Source organism: Arctopsyche grandis, chromosome 1 (genome assembly GCF_051622035.1).
Source record: "Arctopsyche grandis isolate Sample6627 chromosome 1, ASM5162203v2, whole genome shotgun sequence".
NCBI lineage: Eukaryota > Metazoa > Arthropoda > Insecta > Trichoptera > Hydropsychidae > Arctopsyche > Arctopsyche grandis.
The window spans coordinates 16,738,435-16,763,292 of NC_135355.1; the positions used below are offsets into that span (position 1 = coordinate 16,738,435).

General features: G+C 40.8%; 1 protein-coding gene across 2 annotated transcripts in view; it reads right to left on the minus strand.

Annotated features, from left to right (window-relative positions):
* Hmgcr (HMG coenzyme A reductase) overlaps positions 1-24,858 on the minus strand; it is a 66,692-nt gene that overhangs the window by 2,100 nt on the left and 39,734 nt on the right. For both annotated transcript variants that reach the window (XM_077430691.1, XM_077430701.1), the window contains exons 3-9: positions 4,833-4,920; positions 2,388-2,685; positions 2,164-2,312; positions 1,438-1,545; positions 757-1,339; positions 432-673; positions 62-346 (exon numbers count right to left, since the gene is read on the minus strand). In XM_077430691.1, the coding sequence (XP_077286817.1) occupies positions 62-346; positions 432-673; positions 757-1,339; positions 1,438-1,545; positions 2,164-2,312; positions 2,388-2,685; positions 4,833-4,920 (1,753 nt within the window). The remainder of the gene's footprint in view (positions 1-61; positions 347-431; positions 674-756; positions 1,340-1,437; positions 1,546-2,163; positions 2,313-2,387; positions 2,686-4,832; positions 4,921-24,858) is intronic.

Sequence of the window (24,858 nt, forward strand, 5' to 3'; positions counted from 1 at the left end):
TATTTCGATTTACAGATGAAATAATAAATTTGATTATTAAAAAGAATAAATTTAATCTTACCAATTTATTGCTGCCGGTTTTTTATCTGAACAGTAATTTCCAGATAAACTAATAATATCCATATCAAGGAAAAATTGTTTAATGAAACGTAAAGCCATTTCGGCTCCTTTGGAGACCATATTCATGCCCATTGCATCTCCAGTCGTAGCTCTAAATCGGATGTACAATTGAGGTCCATCCATTGCAATGTGAATTTCTTGAAGTCTAGCAAAGCGACTAGTAGCATCAAATGCTTCCTTAATTTTTTCATAATTTTCTTTGGTTTCGATCCATTGCCGAGCCTCACTGAAAACCAATTAAAAATAATAATGTATGTGTATAATATACTTGATTTTAGGGACACCAAATTCTAGTTAAAAATGAGTAATACCTTGCTCTTACTACGCTTGGAAAACTCACAACGGGAGCTCGGGTCATGCCGACATCTTCCACCACTGAGGTGATACCTTTAGCACTCAAAGCTTTCGCACCACGATTTGTAGACGCTACTAATGCACCTTCTGTGGTAGCCATTGGAACCATATATGACTCGCCATTGACGATTAAAGGACCAGCAAAACCGACAGGTATTCCGACAAATCCAATCACATTTTCACAGCAAGTATTTAAAACCTAACAAAATTATAAATTAAATATGCATATAAAATTATCAATGCTCAATGACAAAAACATCATTTAAATACAATATCTGTTACCTTCGCGTAATCGTAATGGAGATAGGGCAATTCTTCGAGAGCATTTGTTAAGCCTGCTTTTTGTCCAAGAACAAGTCTTCTCAGTTTAACTCCTCTACAAGGATCACCCAAAACGCCTTCTAGCTTGTAAAGAGGTATGTGACTTTTATTGACCATCAGTACAATTTCGTCATCAGAAAGAGCTTGAGCACCCTTTTCTGATTTGTACACTTCAAGGCATTCACTTTCCGAGCGTGGTGGCAGATCATTATCAATTATATTTATTTTTTCTACTGTATGCACCTCATTATTATCACTGTCTGTTTGGGTTTCTTTATCTTCAGATTCAAAATCAGACAGCTCAAATATTGGCTTTTTAGATTTTCCAGTCCCGTTTATCTGGATATTAGCTACTTGTTGTATGATGGGAGTAGAAGATGAATTCATGGTGGTGTCTGCTTTATTATCAGGATGAATTGTAATTTTGACAGGGAGATTTAATCGTCTTGCTAGATCAATAGAGTCTTCGAAAAACATAAACTTCGCCGCCAATGCGCAAACAAGGATCAAAATGACAAAATGTTCAACACTAACAGTCAACCACCTAAAAATTAACATGATGATATTACATATTATTATTTTTATATATACACATATTTGTATATGTAGTCATCCAATATTGTATATTTTAACTATACTTACTTCATAAAAGGATGAAATATTGTATCATCTGTTCTGTTCAATGTCATGCTATGATCGACAAAAGATCCTCCAGGTACATGGTCAGAATCAGGTTTTAAAGACCACCGACTGAAATTATAAGAATGTCAAAACTTCAGTATGATAGTAAATTAAATAAATATCAAAATACATATAATAAGAAATGACAGGATTTAAAGTAAATAATAAAAAAACTTGGTTCCGAAAAGAAAATTTAGTGATCGTTCTGTTATTACACTAAAAAAACAGCAACTACAGCTGCGATGTCAAAGTCAGACTGAATGTTTTTAAGGCAAAATCCGTACATAAAACACTATTATCCCCACTCAAAGAATACATTATTTGGAAAATAACGGTAGCAAAACTTATAGATATTCACGATAGTAACTTCAAAGGAGGCTAGTATCGTGAATACGCGAGTAATACAATTAGGAGTCAAATGTCAACAGAAGATACACTAGAACACTAACATACATACATATGAATCTTATATTTATGACTTTGAATACAAATACAAATCAATAGTAAGGTTAAGGTTAAAATTCTTGTATTCATAGTATATACGAAAGCATTGTACTGCATATTTTGTATGCATTATTTTTATTTCTCTGAAAATAGCATTTATCGTCTTCGTTTATATTTAAAAATACAACTTCATACAGTATTTATATTTAAAAAAACGTATATAAAAGGTTCAGAATAATTTACCTATGTAAATGAACCAAGAGCAAGCCAGCAGACATAATTAGTTTTACTTGTTGTACAGCCGGATTTGGTTTTTGCTCTTCTTCAACAGCATGTAGTGCTCTTAATAATCTTGCTCCAGTGCCTTCGCCGTTCTTGGACGCGTTGGAAAACTAACAAGCACAACAAACATTAACTTTGAACGCAAAATAATAGCAAAAGTATTTACCGGTAATTTATAATGTTACCTCGGATACGAGTGACAGACACGCTGGATACAGAGTCATGAAAATGATATAGTTGACGATGACAGACACGCAAGCGAACCAGGATAGCGCAACCAATCGTGGCACACCAGATAGCATTCCAACGCCTACCAGTAACGCTTCAACAAGTGAGTCTAACGTACACGGTGGACCCAATAATTCAACTCCGCGTCCTATACTCTCGCGTACTTCGCCCCGACTTTCAGCGGCCAAAGCTAAACGGGCAAGAAGAGAAGCCTTCGAAACATCAGTCAGCAGTACGAATAAGAACAGTGCATCTCTGTAAGTAAAAAAATGCATTTTATCAATATTATAATGTTACATTCATTTGATACCATTTTAGCTAATTAATGAGTCACGTTGTAAAATAAAGCTTTACATGTGCGTTTTTCGTAACGCAATTTTTTTTTAATGAAAACTATTACTGTTTAATAATAACGTTTTAATTTAAATATTTATATTCAGTAAAGTTACTTTGTTTCACTTTTCTAAAATAAAATGAAAAAAAAAAAGTTTTCAATATTTAACAGACGGTCAATGGAAACATGCACGAGTGGCGAATTTAATAGAAGGAAACTGATATGAACACATGTAGAATGAATCGAGTTAATAAATTCACTTTCGTAGAAGGTGAAGAAGCTGAGAAGCTGAGTAATGCTGAAACAACATAATCAAGATTCATTTTCATTCAAGTGTATTTTTATCATATCGAATTATTTTAAAATAAATTTTACATGAATAAATGAACAAAAGGGACACATTTAATAGATGTAATATTTCTAACTATTTATATATGTATGTATGTACATGGATTAATAATAATGAACGTAGATAAGACCAAACTAATGTTCAATAGTTATTGCATGCCTGATAGCATTTCATTAGATGATAAAATAGTAGAAGTAGTAAATAATTATTTATATTGAGGTTATATAATAGATATGTCCGGGAGTAAAGAAGAGGAAATAAAGAGATGTATGAAATTAGGATGGAGTGCATTTGGACGAATGAATGCGTTTTTTAAATCAAAAATGACACTTTGCCCGAAGAAATTGATCTTCGATCAATGTGCTTTGCCAGTGATGACGTATGTATGTGAAACTTGGACATTGAACGCCAAGTTGCTACACAAAGTCATATGCACTGAAAGAAGTATTGAACGTACATATAACATGGAAAGACAGGAAACGGAATACGTGGGTGAGAAGTGTGACAAGGGTTGTGGATAGAGTGGGAAAAATTGAAATGGCAACAGGCGGGCCACGTGGCTAGAACAATGGACAAAAGGTGGACAAAAGAAGTGCTAGAATGGTACCCGAGAGAATACATAAGGGTAAAAGGAAAACCGCAGGGAAGATGGGTGGACGAAATTAGGGAAATGTATGGAGTTGCGCAAAACAGGGACGAGTGGAATCGTATTGGATAGGCCATCATCCAGCAGTGGATGGCGAATGGCTGTAGATGATAATGATGATATACATACATATGTATGTATATGTGAATTAAATGTTAATAATTACTATTATCATCATTCAAAGAATACAGTTGCTATATACATACCTATGTAATGAAAGACTTTAGTTATACGATAAATAAAAATGTTTGAAATTTGTATAGTGATTTGTATAGTGGGTAGTTTAAAACGGGTCTACCCCACGGGATCGAATTAGAAATGCACGAAAAACCAAATATCGAAAGGCAAAGATCGAAAATCGAAAGATCAAAAAAAGGGTGCATGGTAAACGGTACATACTCACGTACATCCTCACTTAATTTGCGCGAGCAGGATACAAGAGGAACAGGCTTTTTTTTGATCTTTCGATTTTCGATCTTTGCCTTCCAATATTTGGTTTTTCGTGCATTTCTAATTCGATCCCGTGAGGTGCACCCGTTTTATAATTATCAATTAATTATATAGATATTTTTGATAATTATTTTTACTCAATATTTTTGATAATTATCAATTAATTATATAGAGCGAGTTTTCTACACAAGATTTATAGTATAAGACTCTAAGCAAGCTAAAATATGTATAAGTAGATACCTATATAATGCATGTGCAAATGGCCTTGGTTTTGATTTTAATTTATAAATATTAAGAAAAATAAATTGCACAAAGGTGTGAAAATATGATATATTACGTTTGCTCATGACATAAAACAAACACTGGATTTCTGAGAAATAACGTTTAAATGAAATGAAGTCTTATAAACAAAATGGAAAAGCTCTTTCAATTTTGAGAAAAGCGCACATGAAAGTTATATAAACAAAGCTTTGATTTCGGATGTTTACGTATGTAGATATAAATACATACATACATAAATGTGTATAAAATTATATGTATAAAATTAATAATGGAAAATGTTTTGATTTAACGTCGTGGTCTCAACAATTTGTTATTAATAATTACAAGAATGTATCACTTACTTTAGATCAGATATATCACCGCTCAAGAAGTTGATGACTGACGATGTGAATACTACGCTCGAAAACATAGTAAATATACCAGCAATAGCTGAAATAAAATAAAAAAACACGATTTCAATTAGGAAAATTGCAAATAAAAAATTCTATTTTTGCCAAAAATATAAGAATTGCTAGATATTTATATACACAATTGCAATTTTGAAAAAAAACCTTTAAGAGACGCTTTCACCAAGGATACATTCGAAGTCAAATGATAGATAATTCAAATAACGCATAGTAAATTATTATAAAATTCATACGGTGATTCAATGAAGGGGTGAAGTGAACCTAACGACAAGGAAAACCGTCATCAATCAATTTAATACCAGTCAGTTGATGCGGATGATTATGCGAATTGATTATATTTATAAATATAAATTATATATTATAACAGCGTGGAGTTATTGACTTCAAATTGAGGGCAAAAACACGAGCTCGATACAGTTGAAGGGCAAAAGTATTTAAATGATGGTAAATGTGGTCTTTTTTTATTAAATGATCAAGTGACAAGAAAGTTCATTGAAAGCATACAGATATTGAAAATCTCAAGCCGAAATGAATTTCGTTTATACCCATTTTTCATTTTTGTGTCACTATTCTATGTATTGTATTGTAATTTTTTTGAAGTACAAACAATACATATTTTATTACACTAGTAGGTATACACTTTGTTATTATTAATTTGAAAGGCATCCAAATTTCTATACCTATACATATGTATTATTAACTATTTTAAAATTGTGTATACACACTAGCTAGCCTTTCGTGGCAATTTCGGAACGCTATGTTTAGTTTGTCAGTTCCTTGAACTGTATTTTAATTTGCGCTTGTTGACCTCACGTTGATGGTCGTCATAGATACCATTGAAAATAAGAATAGATTTGAAGTCAAAAACACGTTGAGAATGCCGCTGGTTATGTGAGTAAACAGTAGGTATTATGAGTTATCTATACGTCATTTCAATTGATTAATTATATTGAAAATTGGATCGGAATTGTGAGGAACGAATCTGCTTTGATAAGATTTTCACATAGCAGTTTTCCTGCTTTTAATGCAGTAGCCACTTTCACCCGATATACACGATCGGCATACCAGTGGTATGCTCGTTTGAGCACTTTGGCTGTATGGTATGTATGCATTAGTTGTCACGAGAAAACAATTATCATTAAATCAATGTATATGTGTTACACCGAATCCGTGAAATTGTCTATTACACGCATTCGGCAAGAGAATTGCCGAATGCGTGAAAAATGCAAGCACGTTGCCCAGTTCACGGATTCGGCAAATTCTTTGCCGAATGCGTGAACTGGACAGCGTGTAATATTATAACCAAGTGTCAAACCGACAGCTGAATAAGGATGTTTAATTTACATATTATTATGTATAATATGACTACATATGTTTGTTTCGTACATATGTTTACATACATATGTTTCGATCATAATTTCTAGTGGCCATTACTTTTTATCATATAATATATAATATATAATAGTGACTTATTGTTTAAATTTACGGTACATTTTTAGCCCATTCTCAAAGACTTCAAAGAGTGTTTGTCTGTATGAATTAATATTAAAATAGCATTAATTTATGTACAAGTCATATGAGATGATCGAAACATATGTATGTAGTCATATTATCTAATCTATAATTTGGAAAGAGACTTTGTATGTAAATATCCTTGGTCGTCGTCGTCGTCGTCTTCGTCGTCTTCGTCGTCGTCGTCCGTAGATCGGTGACGTCATCGAACACGTGATTCGATTTTTTTTTTTTTTCGATCCATGGGCGCCGATTTTTTTTTTCGTTTCAATGGATTCACCCCCGCGGGGGCGCAAGGCGAGTAGCTTCATGGGGCCCCGCCAGGGGCGCCACAAGGGGCGCAGCCCCGTGGGGCCCCAGCCTCATGGGGCGCAGCCCCATGGGGATCAAAAGGGGGCGCCACAAGGGGCGCAGCCCCGTGGGGCCCAGCCTCATGGGGCGCAGCCCCATGGGGCTCAAAAGGGGGTGCCACAAGGGGCGCAGCCCCGTGGGGCCCCGAAGGGGGCCCGGGGGGCCCAGCCTCATGGGGCGCAGCCCCATGGGGCTCAAAAGGGGGCGCCACAAGGGGCGCAGCCCCGTGGGGCCCCGGGGGGGCCCAGCCTCATGGGGCGCAGCCCCATGGGGCTCAAAAGGGGGCGCCACAAGGGGCGCAGCCCCGTGGGGCCCCGTGGGGCCCCGAAGGGGGCCCGGGGGGGCCAGCCTCATGGGGCGCAGCCCCATGGGGCTCAAAAGGGGGCGCCACAAGGGGCGCAGCCCCGTGGGGCCCCGAAGGGGGCCCGGGGGGCCCAGCCTCATGGGGCGCAGCCCCATGGGGCTCAAAAGGGGGCGCCCAGCCTCATGGGGCGCAGCCCCATGGGGCTCAAAAGGGGGCGCCACATGGGGCGCAGCCCCATGGGGCTCAAAAGGGGGCGCCACAAGGGGCGCAGCCCCGTGGGGCCCCGAAGGGGGCCCGGGGGGCCCAGCCTCATGGGGCGCAGCCCCATGGGGCTCAAAAGGGGGCGCCACAAGGGGCGCAGCCCCGTGGGGCCCCGAAGGGGGCCCGGGGGGCCCAGCCTCATGGGGCGCAGCCCCATGAGGCTCAAAAGGGGGCGCCACAAGGGGCGCAGCCCCGTGGGGCCCCGAAGGGGGCCCGGGGGGCCCAGCCTCATGGGGCGCAGCCCCATGGGGCTCAAAAGGGGGCGCCACAAGGGGCGCAGCCCCGTGGGGCCCCGGGGGGGCCCAGCCTCATGGGGCGCAGCCCCATGGGGCTCAAAAGGGGGCGCCACAAGGGGCGCAGCCCCGTGGGGCCCCGTGGGGCCCCGAAGGGGGCCCGGGGGGGCCAGCCTCATGGGGCGCAGCCCCATGGGGCTCAAAAGGGGGCGCCACAAGGGGCGCAGCCCCGTGGGGCCCCGAAGGGGGCCCGGGGGGCCCAGCCTCATGGGGCGCAGCCCCATGGGGCTCAAAAGGGGGCGCCACAAGGGGCGCAGCCCCGTGGGGCCCCGAAGGGGGCCCGGGGGGCCCAGCCTCATGGGGCGCAGCCCCATGGGGCTCAAAAGGGGGCGCCCAGCCTCATGGGGCGCCCAGCCTCATGGGGCGCAGCCCCATGGGGCTCAAAAGGGGGCGCCACATGGGGCGCAGCCCCATGGGGCTCAAAAGGGGGCGCCACAAGGGGCGCAGCCCCGTGGGGCCCCGAAGGGGGCCCGGGGGGCCCAGCCTCATGGGGCGCAGCCCCATGGGGCTCAAAAGGGGGCGCCACAAGGGGCGCAGCCCCGTGGGGCCCCGAAGGGGGCCCGGGGGGCCCAGCCTCATGGGGCGCAAGCCCTAATAGGCATTAACTAAGGGGGGCGAAGCCCTAGACAGAAGCCCTAAATATCCTTGGTCGTCGTCGTCGTCGTCTTCGTCGTCTTCGTCGTCGTCGTCCGTAGATCGGTGACGTCATCGAACACGTGATTCGATTTTTTTTTTTTTTCGATCCATGGGCGCCGATTTTTTTTTTCGTTTCAATGGATTCACCCCCGCGGGGGCGCAAGGCGAGTAGCTTCATGGGGCCCCGCCAGGGGCGCCACAAGGGGCGCAGCCCCGTGGGGCCCCAGCCTCATGGGGCGCAGCCCCATGGGGATCAAAAGGGGGCGCCACAAGGGGCGCAGCCCCGTGGGGCCCAGCCTCATGGGGCGCAGCCCCATGGGGCTCAAAAGGGGGTGCCACAAGGGGCGCAGCCCCGTGGGGCCCCGAAGGGGGCCCGGGGGGCCCAGCCTCATGGGGCGCAGCCCCATGAGGCTCAAAAGGGGGCGCCACAAGGGGCGCAGCCCCGTGGGGCCCCGAAGGGGGCCCGGGGGGCCCAGCCTCATGGGGCGCAGCCCCATGGGGCTCAAAAGGGGGCGCCACAAGGGGCGCAGCCCCGTGGGGCCCCGGGGGGGCCCAGCCTCATGGGGCGCAGCCCCATGGGGCTCAAAAGGGGGCGCCACAAGGGGCGCAGCCCCGTGGGGCCCCGTGGGGCCCCGAAGGGGGCCCGGGGGGGCCAGCCTCATGGGGCGCAGCCCCATGGGGCTCAAAAGGGGGCGCCACAAGGGGCGCAGCCCCGTGGGGCCCCGAAGGGGGCCCGGGGGGCCCAGCCTCATGGGGCGCAGCCCCATGGGGCTCAAAAGGGGGCGCCCAGCCTCATGGGGCGCAGCCCCATGGGGCTCAAAAGGGGGCGCCACATGGGGCGCAGCCCCATGGGGCTCAAAAGGGGGCGCCACAAGGGGCGCAGCCCCGTGGGGCCCCGAAGGGGGCCCGGGGGGCCCAGCCTCATGGGGCGCAGCCCCATGGGGCTCAAAAGGGGGCGCCACAAGGGGCGCAGCCCCGTGGGGCCCCGAAGGGGGCCCGGGGGGCCCAGCCTCATGGGGCGCAGCCCCATGAGGCTCAAAAGGGGGCGCCACAAGGGGCGCAGCCCCGTGGGGCCCCGAAGGGGGCCCGGGGGGCCCAGCCTCATGGGGCGCAGCCCCATGGGGCTCAAAAGGGGGCGCCACAAGGGGCGCAGCCCCGTGGGGCCCCGGGGGGGCCCAGCCTCATGGGGCGCAGCCCCATGGGGCTCAAAAGGGGGCGCCACAAGGGGCGCAGCCCCGTGGGGCCCCGTGGGGCCCCGAAGGGGGCCCGGGGGGGCCAGCCTCATGGGGCGCAGCCCCATGGGGCTCAAAAGGGGGCGCCACAAGGGGCGCAGCCCCGTGGGGCCCCGAAGGGGGCCCGGGGGGCCCAGCCTCATGGGGCGCAGCCCCATGGGGCTCAAAAGGGGGCGCCACAAGGGGCGCAGCCCCGTGGGGCCCCGAAGGGGGCCCGGGGGGCCCAGCCTCATGGGGCGCAGCCCCATGGGGCTCAAAAGGGGGCGCCCAGCCTCATGGGGCGCCCAGCCTCATGGGGCGCAGCCCCATGGGGCTCAAAAGGGGGCGCCACATGGGGCGCAGCCCCATGGGGCTCAAAAGGGGGCGCCACAAGGGGCGCAGCCCCGTGGGGCCCCGAAGGGGGCCCGGGGGGCCCAGCCTCATGGGGCGCAGCCCCATGGGGCTCAAAAGGGGGCGCCACAAGGGGCGCAGCCCCGTGGGGCCCCGAAGGGGGCCCGGGGGGCCCAGCCTCATGGGGCGCAAGCCCTAATAGGCATTAACTAAGGGGGGCGAAGCCCTAGACGGCAATTAATCATGGGGGCGCGGAGGGGCGAAGCCCTAAAAGGCAACTGATCATGGGGGCGAAGCCTTAGACGGCATTTAATCATGGGGGCGCGGAGGGGCGAAGCCCTAAAAGGCATTAACTAAGGGGGGCGAAGCCCTAAACGGCAATTAATCTTGGGGGCGCGGGGGGCGAAGCCCTAAAAGGCAACTGATCATGGGGGCGAAGCCTTAGACGGCATTTAATCATGGGGGCGCGGAGGGGCGAAGCCCTAAAAGGCATTAACTAAGGGGGGCGAAGCCCTAAACGGCAATTAATCTTGGGGGCGCGGGGGGCGAAGCCCTAAAAGGCAACTGATCATGGGGGCGAAGCCTTAGACGGCATTTAATCATGGGGGCGCGGAGGGGCGAAGCCCTAAAAGGCATTAACTAAGGGGGGCGAAGCCCTAAACGGCAATTAATCTTGGGGGCGCGGGGGGCGAAGCCCTAAAAGGCATTAACTAAGGGGGGCGAAGCCCTAGACGGCATTTAATCATGGGGGTGCGGAGGGGCGAAGCCCTAAAAGGCATTAACTAAGGGGGGCGAAGCCCTAAACGGCAATTGCTCATGGGGCGTGGAGGGGCGAAGCCCTAGAAGGCAAAGGCTCAGGGGGGCGCCGAGGGCGAAGCCCTAGAAGGCAAAAAAAAATTTTGATTTTTTTTTTTGATTTTTTAAAAAAAATTTTTTTAATTTTTTTTTTATTTTTTTTTTAATTTTTTTTTTTGATTTTTTTTTTATTTTTTTTTTATTTTTTTTTTTAATTTTTAAATTTTTTTTTAATTTTTTTTTTTTTTTAATTAAATTAGCTTAGTCATGTTTAAGCGGTTTATATTATAAACACTGAGCGAAGCCGGGTAATACAGCTAGTCTATCTTCTATCTAATCTATAATTTGGAAAGAGACTTTGTATGTAAATATCCTTGGTCGTCTTCGTCTTCGTCGTCGTCGTCTTCGTCGTCGTCGTCCGTAGATCGGTGACGTCATCGAACACGTGATTCGATTTTTTTTTTTTCGATCCATGGGCGCCGATTTGTTTTTTTCGATTCAATGGATTCACCCCCGCGGGGGCGCAAGGCGAGTAGTTTCATGGGGCCCCGCCAGGGGCGCCACAAGGGGCGCAGCCCCGTGGGGCTCAAAAGGGGGCGCCACAAGGGGCGCAGCCCAGTGGGGCCCCGAAGGGGGCCCGGGGGGCCCAGCCTCATGGGGCGCAGCCCCATGGGGCTCAAAAGGGGGCGCCACAAGGGGCGCAGCCCCGTGGGGGCCCGGGGGGCCTAGCCTCATGGGGCGCAGCCCCATGGGGCTCAAAAGGGGGTGCCACAAGGGGCGCAGCCCCGTGAAGCCCCGAAGGGGGCGCGGGGGGCCCAGCCTCATGGGGCGTAGCCCCATGGGGCTCAAAAGGGGGCGCCACAAGGGGCGCAGCCCCGTGGGGCCCCGAAGGGGGCCCGGGGGGCCCAGCCTCATGGGGCGCAGCCCCATGGGGCTCAAAAGGGGGCGCCACAAGGGGCGCAGCCCCGTGGGGCCCCGTAGGGGGCCCGGGGGGCCCAGCCTCATGGGGCGCAAGCCCTAATAGGCATTAACTAAGGGGGGCGAAGCCCTAGACGGCAATTAATCATGGGGGCGCGGAGGGGCGAAGCCCTAAAAGGCAACTGATCATGGGGGCGAAGCCTTAGACGGCATTTAATCATGGGGGCGCGGAGGGGCGAAGCCCTAAAAGGCATTAACTAAGGGGGGCGAAGCCCTAAACGGCAATTAATCTTGGGGGCGCGGGGGGCGAAGCCCTAAAAGGCAACTGATCATGGGGGCGAAGCCTTAGACGGCATTTAATCATGGGGGCGCGGAGGGGCGAAGCCCTAAAAGGCATTAACTAAGGGGGGCGAAGCCCTAAACGGCAATTAATCTTGGGGGCGCGGGGGGCGAAGCCCTAAAAGGCAACTGATCATGGGGGCGAAGCCTTAGACGGCATTTAATCATGGGGGCGCGGAGGGGCGAAGCCCTAAAAGGCATTAACTAAGGGGGGCGAAGCCCTAAACGGCAATTAATCTTGGGGGCGCGGGGGGCGAAGCCCTAAAAGGCATTAACTAAGGGGGGCGAAGCCCTAGACGGCATTTAATCATGGGGGTGCGGAGGGGCGAAGCCCTAAAAGGCATTAACTAAGGGGGGCGAAGCCCTAAACGGCAATTGCTCATGGGGCGTGGAGGGGCGAAGCCCTAGAAGGCAAAGGCTCAGGGGGGCGCCGAGGGCGAAGCCCTAGAAGGCAAAAAAAAATTTTGATTTTTTTTTTTGATTTTTTAAAAAAAAATTTTTTAATTTTTTTTTTATTTTTTTTTTATTTTTTTTTTAATTTTTTTTTTTGATTTTTTTTTTATTTTTTTTTTTAATTTTTAAATTTTTTTTAAATTTTTTTTTTTTTTTAATTAAATTAGCTTAGTCATGTTTAAGCGGTTTATATTATAAACACTGAGCGAAGCCGGGTAATACAGCTAGTACATAATAATATGTAAATTAAACATCCTCATTCCGCTGGCACTTTGACACTTGTCCACGCTGTCCAGTTCTAAAAAACAACACCGGGGCGCTGCTGTCACGCATTCGCCAAAGAATTTGCTGAATCCGTGAACTGGGCAACGTGCTTGCATTTTTCACGCATTCGGCAATTCTGTTGCCGAATGCGTGTAATAGACAATTTCACGGATTCGGTGTAACACTAGTAGGGTTTGATTAAGGTATAGTTGGTTAGTTTTTCCACTTATCTAAATATTGTGTGATACGTGGCAAGTGTGACGTACATATACTTAACTTTACACAGCCAATTAGTCAATAATTAAGTACATATGTACATATGTAAGTACCGGTCTCCGTGACGGGCCCGAATGTGAAACGGCCGAAAACGCAAATATCAGAAGGCAAAGATCGAAAACCGAAAGATCTTAAGTCGAAAGATAAAAAAGGGCGCATGGTAAACGGTACATACTCACTTAATTTGCGCGAGCAGGATACAACAGGAACAAGAGGAACAGGGTTTTTCCTCCCGTATTAATGTGCGCGCGCAGATTACGGGAGGAAAAGCCTGTTCGTCTTGTTCCTGTTGTATCCTGCTCGCGCAAATTAAGTGAGTATGTACTGTTTACCATGCATCCTTTTTTTTTGATCTTTCGACTTAAGATCTTTCGATTTTCGATCTTTGCCTTCTGATATTTGCGTTTTCGGGTGTTTCACATTCGGGCCCGTGAGGTAGACCCGTAAGTACATACATGCAGTGAATATTAAGTAATATTTCAATAGAAATTTTGGTATAATAAGTAAATTAATAAAACACCAGGATACTAGTAAATACTTAAATTTTATAAATTTGATCATATAAAAAAAATTGGTTAAATTACAGTGTTAAAATATAATATAGATAATGTAGCTAATGTGAGATACATATGTATAATTTGCAATATGTACTATACCAAATACGTACTTGTGGTATATTTTACAGTCGAAGTGTTCACTCCATTTCTTTCGTGAGCACACCAGTTTGTTCATACACGAACTATTGGTTTTAGTTTAAGTGCTAACGGTCAAAAGTTTTCTTCAAACAGACTCACCAGGTGTCGCATGAAACTGGGGACGCGACAATTGGTGCAAGTCCAAAAGGTTCAACGACAAAATGTACCCGAAAATTAGTGCACTGACAAAATGTACCCGCGACAAAATGTTCACGCGACAAAATGTCCACGGAAATAATGTTCAAGCGACAAAATGTTCAAAAATCCTAAATTTTCCTATTTTAGTCGAAAAAGTAACTTTTTATTGTATTATATTTATCGATGTACATGGTATCTTGTACTGGTACTTTTTATCGTATACATCGCGGGCGTTATTAAATTTGTATAAATGACAGGTGTTCTCAACCGTATCCAATATTTACTTATTTAAATTGAAAAAAAAAACTTTCTAAGCGTATGAACTGCAGATTACATTGAATTAATTTTTATGGCAGGGCTTCTCAACCGTCTCCAAAATTTTCTTTATTTCAAATGAATAATTTACTGCCTACCATATAAACTAATTCAATGTAATCTGCAGTTCATACGCTTAGAAAGTTTTTTTTTTTCAATTTAAATAAGTAAATATTGGATACGGCTAAGAACCCCTAACATTTAAATTAATTCAATGACATCTTAAAATGATATTCAATGAGTCACAATGACATTCGCTTAAAATGTAATTGTTCAATTTAAATAAGAATATGTTGGTACGGTTGAGAACACCTGTAATTTATACTAATTTAATAACATCCGCGATGTATACGATAAAAAGTACCATATACATCGATAAATATAATTCAATAAAAAGTTACTTTTTCCATTAAAAATTTAGGATTTTTGAACATTTTGTCGATTGAACATTATTTCCGTGGACATTTTGTCTAGTGAACATTTTGTCGCGGGTACATTTTGTCAGTGCACTAATTTTCGGGTACATTTTGTCGTTGAACCTTTTGGACTTGCACCAATTGTCGTGTAACCCATGAAACTTGAGTCGTTAAAACCATTGAGTTGTCAAAACGACAAGTATTTAAAAGGGAAATTCAATGTAAACCACATTACAACGTTGCTACAATACCCGTTTCCGCCATTTTCTTTAAATATTGCAACCCAGGATAAGCATACATATGTACATAGAGGGTGGTACAAACGATTGAGAATACTGCAACGTATGCCTATTAGTTTGTGCATGAACAAACTAGTTCGTTGGTCAATTTGATCTTTTGTGTACACTATTACTGGCCAAATTGGTTCGTGTATAAACACACTAGTATGTTTATGAACGAACGAAATATACACTTGGACTGTAACATATACATATATATACAGTGATTTTATCTCAACAAGGCATATTTTTCAAATTCTCTAGGACGGTTTTAAATGTATAAGATATACTACATACATATGAACCATATGTAGTATATCCCTATACATATTTGAAATATATATATATATATATATATATATATATATATATATATATATATATGTATATATGTATATATATGTATATATGTATATATGTATATATATGTATATATGTATATATATATATATATATATATATATATATATATATATACATATATATACATATATATATATATATATATATATATATATATATATATATATATATATATATATACATATATACATATATATATATATATACATATATACATCTCATTCCGCACATTTTCCTAATTTCGTTCACCCATCTTCCTTGCGGTCTTCCTTTTACTCTTTTGCCTTCTCTCGGGTACCATTCAAGCACTTCTTTTGTCCACCTTTCGTCCATCCTCCTAGCTACGTGACCCGCCCATTGCCATTTCAGTCTCTTCACTCTATCCACTATGTCCACTACCCTTGTCATATTTCTCACCCACGTGTTCCGCTTTCTGTCTTTCCTCGTTATGCCAAGCATACAGCGTTCCATACTTCTTTGAGTGCATTGGATTTTATTTAGCATCTTGGCGTTCAGTGTCCAAGTTTCACATCCATACGTCATCACTGGCAAAACGCATTGATCAAAGATCCTTTTCTTCAGGCAGAGGGGCATTTTTGATTTAAAAATAGCATTCATCCGTCCAAATGCACTCCATCCTAATTTCATACGTCTCTTTATCTCTTCATTTTTACTACCAGACATGTCAATTATTTGACCTAAATATAAATAATTATTTACTACTTCTACTGGTTTATCATCTAAGGGGATGCTATCAGGCATGCAATAACTATTGAACATTAGTTTAGTCTTATCTACGTTAATTTTTAATCCTACTTTTCTACTCTCCCTGTCCAGCTGTGTTAGTCTGATAAGTAGGTCAGCTGAATCACGAGCTACTAAAACTATATCGTCTGCGAACCGAAGGTGACTCAAAAAGCGACCATTGATGCTTACTCCGGCTGTATCCCAATCCAATTTCCTGAAAACTCCCTCAAGCACCGCATTGAATAACTTGGGCGAGATTGTATCTCCTTGTCTTACTCCTTTTCCTATGCTAAATCTATCTGTACCTGAAAAAATTTTAACCGAAGCTGTGGCATTCTTATATATTGCAGCTAACAGTCCCACATAGGGTTCCGGCACTCCCTGTGTTTTTAGAGCGTTAAGTACTGCATTATGACTAACTGTATCGAAGGCTTTCTCATAATCGACGAAACCTAGGCACAATGGCCGTTGATATTCGTTGGCGCGCTCGATTAGTTCGCCAACTACTTGGAGGTGGTCCATTGTGCTGAAATTTGCCCTAAACCCTGCCTGCTCTATAGGTTGGTTCTCGTCGAGGATATTCTTCAGCCTTTCTGTAATAACCTTCGTGAAGAGCTTGTAGACCGCTGAAAGTAGACTAATGGGTCGGTAGTTCTTGATATCGCTTTTGTCGCCTTTTTTGTGTATTAAAATGATAGTTGCGTTATTCCATCCTTCTGGTATAGCTTGGTTCTGGATGCATTTGCTGAAAAGCCTAGCTAAGATATTAATTAGGGGGGGGCCGCCACATTTTAGTAAGTCAATGGGAATATTATCTTCCCCTGGGGTTTTACCGTTCTTTGCAGTTTTTAGCGCGGCCTCTACTTCGCTAGGCAATACTGCAGGAACCCTTTGGCCGTGTGTCGATTCCAGAGCGGGGAATTGGCCGTTGTCGTTCTCGTATAGTTTTGCATAGAACGTGTAAACTCTGTCTATGATTTCTTCTCTATTCCTAATTATTACTCCGCTCTCTGATCTGATTGCGATCATTTGGTTTTTGCCTAAGAAAAGATCCTGTTTGCACTTTTTCAGGCTACGGTTATTCTTAATGGTATTTTCTATTAGCTTGCTGCTAAAATCCCTGACATCCCTGACTATTCTCTTTTTAATATATATATATATATATATATATATATATATATATATATATATATATATATATATATATATATATATATATATATATATATATATATATATATATCTAATATATATGTATGTAATTTCGAAAGAGACTTTGTATATAAGTATGTAAGTACAATGTATTGTATATGGATGTAAGGGAACTTCGTAAACAAAATAAAGTTTCTATGACGACAATTCAATTGGTTGAATATTATATTTTTTTCGATTAAAATAAATTTAATAAATAAACAAATTAATATTTACTATTAGATTCGCCATGTTTAAGCTGTTTATATTACAAATACTGAGCGAAGCCCATACCATTCAACCCATTGCGATGAAACTTAAGCGAGTTATTGTGTATGTCCGCGATGGTTTCTGTAAAAAAAACCGGCCAAAAACGGGAACAGGAAAACAGGAATGAGTGGCATTGCAACAATTTCAAATGTGTTCGTCGCCTGCGTTTTTCCGACAAATTATCGTTACTGTAATTTAATTTGATTATTAAGTACTAGTTCGCTCAGTATTTGTAATATAAACAGCTTAAACATGGCGAATATAATAGTAAATATTCATTTGTTTTTTTATTAAATCTATTTGAATCGAAATATATCTATATATATATATTCAACCAATCGAATCGTCATAGAAACTGACTTGTTTTCGATTTCCAACCAACTATAGTTATAAACTTACAAAGTCTCTTTTGAAATTATGTATTGGATGTATTATATATTAAATCAGAATCAGGCAGCTCCCCCGGCACCCCCCGTCCCCATGTCGTCATGGAAATTTTGACTTGTTTTCGAAGTTCCCAACCATTATCCAACCAACAATATTTACATACAAAGTCTCTTTCGAAATTGTATATTATATTAATTTGAATCTGAAACATTTACTTATCGAAACACATCGAGAAACGGGAACAGGAACGGGAATCGCATGCGTTATTGTGGCATTGCAACGCGTGCCGGGATCATCTAAATTGACCACATGCGCATGATTTTTCAATAGAAGTCGTTTTTAGAACGAATTGTGAATTTCTATGAATTACAACGGCCAATGGAATGTGTACATAAACGGAAAAACCAATTTCTGTCAATCCTAAGAGAGGAATTCCCCACTCGGTAACAACTTAAATATTGACTCATCAGATCACATGTGTAAGTATAATATAGAGAATATCGGCCATGTGCCATTTCTACAAGGAATTCCACTAAAATGTTTGCGAAAAATTGATAAAATCTTTGCCAATCGAATAAATCGTTTAGATTAATTTTAGCTTTTAGAAGTACATATGTACATATGTATGTATGTATGGTATGAAATTTATCGTAACCGATTGTGATATACATACATATGTAGCTTATACATAAATTATGGCCTTAAACCAATTTCTCTATCGATCGCGTACTATGCAAGAGCACGTGCGTACAAAAAAAAGAGAGAGTTTCACTCGCACATTGTTAATTGACACCGATGTTAAAATAATACATATATTATATCAGAAACCATATCGCCAAAGCGATTTTCTCGTAGATACACATCTACATACATACACACATACATAAAGCGTCCAATTACAAAAAAAAATGTAATAGTTTATTGCAAAATTTTCAATGCAGAAAGGCAACGATTTATTTCGCCGCACTCTCGCCGATCATGCGTTGCGCAATCGGAATATTCAGATAGTAATGAAATGGCAACGAGCGAACTGTCGACGCAGATTGAGAGCCGCTGGCCGCATTCTAAACGAATTTAATATTGAATAATGCAAGCGGCGCATCGGTAAAAGAAAACTGCAATTCAAACTTGACTCGATCGGAGTAGTACTTTCACCGTTAAAATGATTGAAAGAATACCATTTTAGAACTTGCCATTAGTGTAATATAATTGACAATTACTAGCAGAAAGTGTCAGCTGTATTCGAGCCAAATCATTTTTTTTATGGAGTGCTTAAGACACAAAAGTGAAAAGAATAAATTCGCAAAATCATCGTCGAATTTCGTTAGAAGGAAATCAGACGTGTAGTGTATCTATGCAACATCTTACTATTCTATTACTGAAGTCGTTAACTCTTCAATAGCAAAAAAATAATAAGTATAATACGATTTTGTAATACTTGTTGCGCTAGTTGACTTACTTTCATTGAAATTTCGAACCGTGATGGCAAAACGAGAAAATCATACGAATTTCAAACTATCATTTCATAAATATATACTAACATGTAATAATCGATATATACAATGTGATCGATATGGATAATTGGAATGAATCAGACATATTAAATTGACGCTCTTTCTACATCCCTTCCTTCTTGTGCGTAAAATTTAAGCTCAAATTCATAGTGAAGTGCATAAATGCATTTCAGTTGGATATGTTTCATATAGTATAGCTCAGTTGTTGCGTTTATGTTTAACACCAAGAGATTATTGGGTTCGATCCCGGGATAATCTTCAATATACTGTTGATCAGACTTGGACGTTTGGTCGATCGTTTCGTCTCAGTCGATCATTTCTTATCAGAGTTTACCAATTTGATCTGATCATTGTTGAAAAGGTTCCTTAAAATTGGCAAAAAATCATCCTACCTGCTGTCACAAATCTTTTGTATTAATGTATATATAATATGTACAATTTGTAAGTCTAAAAATCTATAGAAGTCTTAATGGATTAATTAATTAATTGTTAATTTCGTGTTCTTAAGCTTCCCGAAATACAGTGATTTATGTAATAAAAATTCTACATTATTTATAATTAATTATCCAGGAAGGTGCATTTGAGTCTTCCTGTCAAGCCTTCCTGGTATGTATAATGTAAAAAATAAAATAAAATAATAAATTTATGTTTAAATGTTTGGCCAGTGTCGTTTTGGGCAACTGTGAAGACACCGTGGCAAAAAAAATTAGAATATAATAAAATAAAATATATACCAAAAAAGGCCTAACAGGTAAACCCCAATGCGTCTTTGATAAACATCGATTAACAATTTGTAGATAGATAAACAAAGTTATAGATTTTTTTACACAGTCCCCTAGTCGCGTCGCTTCACCGTACGGAGCAAAAAAAAAACAATTAACCCTTTGAATGCTGACCAACGCCGATCGGCGTTTTGCCAACAAGTCCATGAGCCTGAAATACGCCTATAGGCGTTGTATTTTGAGTATGTAAAAAATACAACGCCTATAGGCGTTGTAAGAATAGTACCCGCTAAGCCTTTCCAGGTAGCATTGAAAAAAAATTCATTGAACATGGGTTGTGTAATCCGTGGAAATGTTTATAAAGACTGGTTTACACCGGAATTTCTGAATTTGTAACCATAGCAGAATTTCCCGATGGAAGTCTGCTATATTAGTATTTTATATTTTGGCTTGGCATTTATTATTATTATTATTATTATTTATTATTATTAGACTTATTTATTATTATTTATTTATTATAATTATTATTATTTATTATTATTATTATTTATTATTATTATTATTTATCAGTAATATTTATATATTTACTTATGTACTTATTTATTTATTTTTTGTTTACTATTTTTCAATACTTTTTTTATTATCTATATATTATTTATATGGGCCTTGGGGATTGCACTATTCTCCTCATCGTCTGGAATAAAAGCTATTATTATTATTATTATTATTATTATTTAGATTGTGAGCATTACATTTTAAAAACAATGAAGAAGTTGGAACTAGTTTTTGAAAAATACATTCATTAATAGACTTCATTTGTTTATTTTATATTGTTGCAAGATATATTAGAGAGTCTAAACACACCTTTACAAAACTCGAAATCCTCGGCGGCAGTGATCTAGGGTTTGTTTGGATTAGCTACAATTTTCTGCGTGGCAGACTTTCAACAGAAAAGACGTCAGCACTCAAAGGTTTAGGGAAAAAGAAAATGCTCAGTTGTTCTTAAAAATTCTTCTTAAACCCATTGCCAATCCCATACTTTTATTGTATGGAAAATCCGCTAATTTCTACAAAATCTCGGTACCGATGACTGTATATTTAGATATACCTATACATATTAACTGATGTTATTCGAAGCATTTTTTACGGTTGGCTTTTATTTTTTCGAGAGAGAAAGTGATTAAAGTGCGTAATGAAACCGAGTGGAGGTAAAACCTCAATGTATTCGGATCGCCGGTTCGGGTTTTGCGCAACCGAGTGACCGGGTAACGCCTAAAACGAACCAGCAGACAACAACACTACATCGAACAGAATCAAGACGTTTCACAACGTCAACTGCCGCTGAGTTGGGCTTGGTTCTCTTTTTCCTTCGGAAAGACAGATGGACGCCCACTTTCTTTGGAAATTTGTGTCGGACCGTGATGCAACTTCGTAATAAGGACGCGCAAGTCAACAACGTTATATCTTATATTTATATGTATGCATGTACATTGGCACTTGAGGTACAGAATTATGGCATAATCCAAATTATACCCTCTGATGATTTTTAAAATTACTGTGTTGATTTATGTAGGCGACATGTGTGAGCAACCGTTTTATAAAAACTCATCGCATTCACATGTCTACTTTCGAAATATGTATATATGATTGAAAGTGCACTTTCAAAACATTAATGAAAAATGGAATTGAGTATATCTCGATTCAAATTGATCTAATACACAAATAAATATTGGAAACATATTGAATTGGAAATGCGTTTATAGTGGAGTTTCAGGTAGGCATGTCTGCGTTTCTAAATTTTCCTAAAGCCTAACAGGCCCAGATCCAGGTAGGGGGGGGGGGGGGCAAGCCGATTTGGGGGGCGACAAAATTTAGTGTAAAGAAAAATATATATAAAAACAACAAAAAAAACAATTTAGGACATGAACATGTCGTACATTTTCAATATTCCGTAGATGATTGAGAAGTTGGGCGACCATCAATAAAAAATGGAAATGATAAACAATATATCTTCAAATTGATTTAAAAGAAAAATACTGGCGTCAATTTGTAATTAACATCGTAGCAGCAGTCAAATTATTAGCCAAAATAGGTTAAGAAATTGCAATTTGTCTATTTTGACCTTTAAATTATTTTAACTTTAAATTATTTCTTCTTGATATTTAATGTGTATAATATTGTAACGTGGAAAAATTATGGGGATTAGCCGCCGCCTAAAGTGCATTCGGGGGCTAAAAATGGAGACTCCCGAATTAGACTAGCGGGACACAAACGGATCGGGGAAGCTGTAGTGAGCGACCTTCCCTTTTTAAGGAGGTACTTAGGCCATATCAGATCATTCTGGAACGAGCGCTGGGACGCGTGGATTTTTTTGATTTTAAGTAATAAAAAAAAATCCGACAACCGGAAGTAGAACTTTTATCTTGTGTAAGTTTCACTACAATTGCGCTCAATTTGTTTCGAAAATGCTTTCATAGCTGGTATCTTTGAAGTTGTAAGTTAAGCTATCGAATTTTGTTTTTTATCCTTCTTATATTCCTTAAATACATAGATAAAATCGTGGGCTGGTCACATCCGAATTTTTTTAAATAAAGTTTATACTTTTTAAAAATAACTACAAAAATCCTTGTCAAAAAATCATGTTTAAAGATAATAATAGATATAAAGAATGCACTTCAGATACTTGAAGGCATTTTTTACGAGGTACCACTGTTGCATATTTCATCTTGATTTAAAAGTGAAGGGCGGCGTTTGGACAATACTTTATGCACAAAAAATGGATCACTATCGTCAATCATGTTTTTTTGCTCTCTTATTTTGTACGGTAATGGAGAGGTCTATTGTTATTTGACGAGCACCAAGCCAACGCCGTTCTGTTTATAAGTGCAAGTAGGTTTTTTATAAGTGTCCACATGAAGTACGTGTCCACATGAAAAACGTGTAAAACGGAATATGTCTGGCCGCCCTTTGGAACCAAATCTTTATGGAAAAAACTTATTTTTACCGGTCAGGACCTTGGAAAAAAGATTGAACATTCATTTGAGATATCTAAGATAGTTTTTGCGTGTCAATCGCAAAAGATTACATTTTCAGATTGTCTTTATTGCATTATGAATGTACATATGTAAAGTGAGTGTAAAATTATTACGAGTATGATTGATTGTTAACGCGATGGAATCTAGAATTTGGTAAATGTCAATGCGCTTATTGAACACAAATAAATTTTTTTGTCGATTGTTACGAAGGTACGAGTAATATTAAAATATTGATATACAATCTTATATACATACATATGTATATTCTGTTTAATATTCTTTCACATTACTTATAATACATACTGTATTTGAATTACGAAATAATAATAAATTAAAGTAGTCTTTACTTTATTGAAAAAACTTAAAAATCCTATTGCTTAAATTTACAGAGAAACCAAACAATTGACTAGCACAATGCTAGTTCAAATCCCCGACGAAATCGAAATATTTATTCGATTTTCTCGACGATACTTGAAGTATGACGTATGAGTACGAAAATCAAACCTACATATGTACATAATGTGATATACGAAAATCGAAATATGTACATTCAAATTTTTCTTTTTTTAGAGGGCTTTGCCTTTAGAGGGCAATAAGAAATCACTATAAATAAAAAACCGTTCCTGAGTCAATTTCACTGATATAATTTATATTTTTATATGCAGTATAAATGAATGCATATTCGATACCATTACGTTATGCATCGATGCATTTATCGTGTTTGATCACCTTGTTATGCAACGCAATTTATACATACATCGATTTAAATCAGGACAAATTCCAAAAACTGAAGACAGTTAACGAATCCAAATCATTTCTAGGAACAAGCAATGAATCTTCCTTCGAACACTTACGTTATTAACTTTGTTAAAACGATCGAAGGCTAATTTAATCTAAGTGAAGAAAACAACAAAAAATATGTTGCGTGCAGGTAATCACGTCCTCAAATTAATTTTTAAATGTGTCCTGGTCTCTCGAACACGAACAATAAAAAAAGTCAAAATAAAGTACATAAATATTTATGTATGCACATGGATAAAGTATGACTAGATGTCTAGTGATTAGCAAAAGTTCGGCGTTGGGACGATGTTTTTGCACAAAAACTGGTTCACAATTGTTAATTTATTAGAAAAATCATGCTTTTCTCTCTTGCTTTCAACACTAATAGAGCGTCCACTTACTTTCAACACTAATAAGATTTTGATCAGGGCAGTGTCCTTTTTGGGGGGGAAGTTGCTAATGGGCCGTGTTACTGGTAACACATTTTAAAAATTTAATAATATCTAAAGGCATAAAGGTAATAACCAAAGGTAATAAAGGTAATAACCAAAACATTTACTTGAACATGAACATAAACTAACACTATGTACATACTATGCATGTATGATAAGAGTTATGGAGTCATTAAAAACCATCATACCCACTATGTCACTAATATTTGAATATGGTGTCAAAAAATTTATTATCTATAACATAGATGTCTCGCTAATTCTTATATATAGTATTTGTATTATGCGTATATGTATGTCTGGTCACAGTCACGCGTTACAGTATTCTGTGATGTAAATAAATATTTTGTTGTTTTTATTTATTAATAATGCGTGAAACAAACAAAATGTATGCATTTTGCGTAGCGGATTGGCCGAATATCGGCTCTCTCTTCAATGTGATCGAAACCGGGTCTGTGGAGTCGGAGTCGTAAAAATCAACCGCCTCTGACTTCATTTCAGCTTTTTCTTAGGGGTGGCAGGAAAAAATTGTACAATTTTTTTTATATCGGAATAAAAATGGAAAATATTCTTTGCATACACCTCATCGAGTTTTAAAATATAAAAGAATAAGCTCATTTTTGAAAAAATAATTATTAAAATATTATGTAAAAAGATAAAAAAGCGCCGCAGGCGAAATTTTTTTCCAAAAATCTT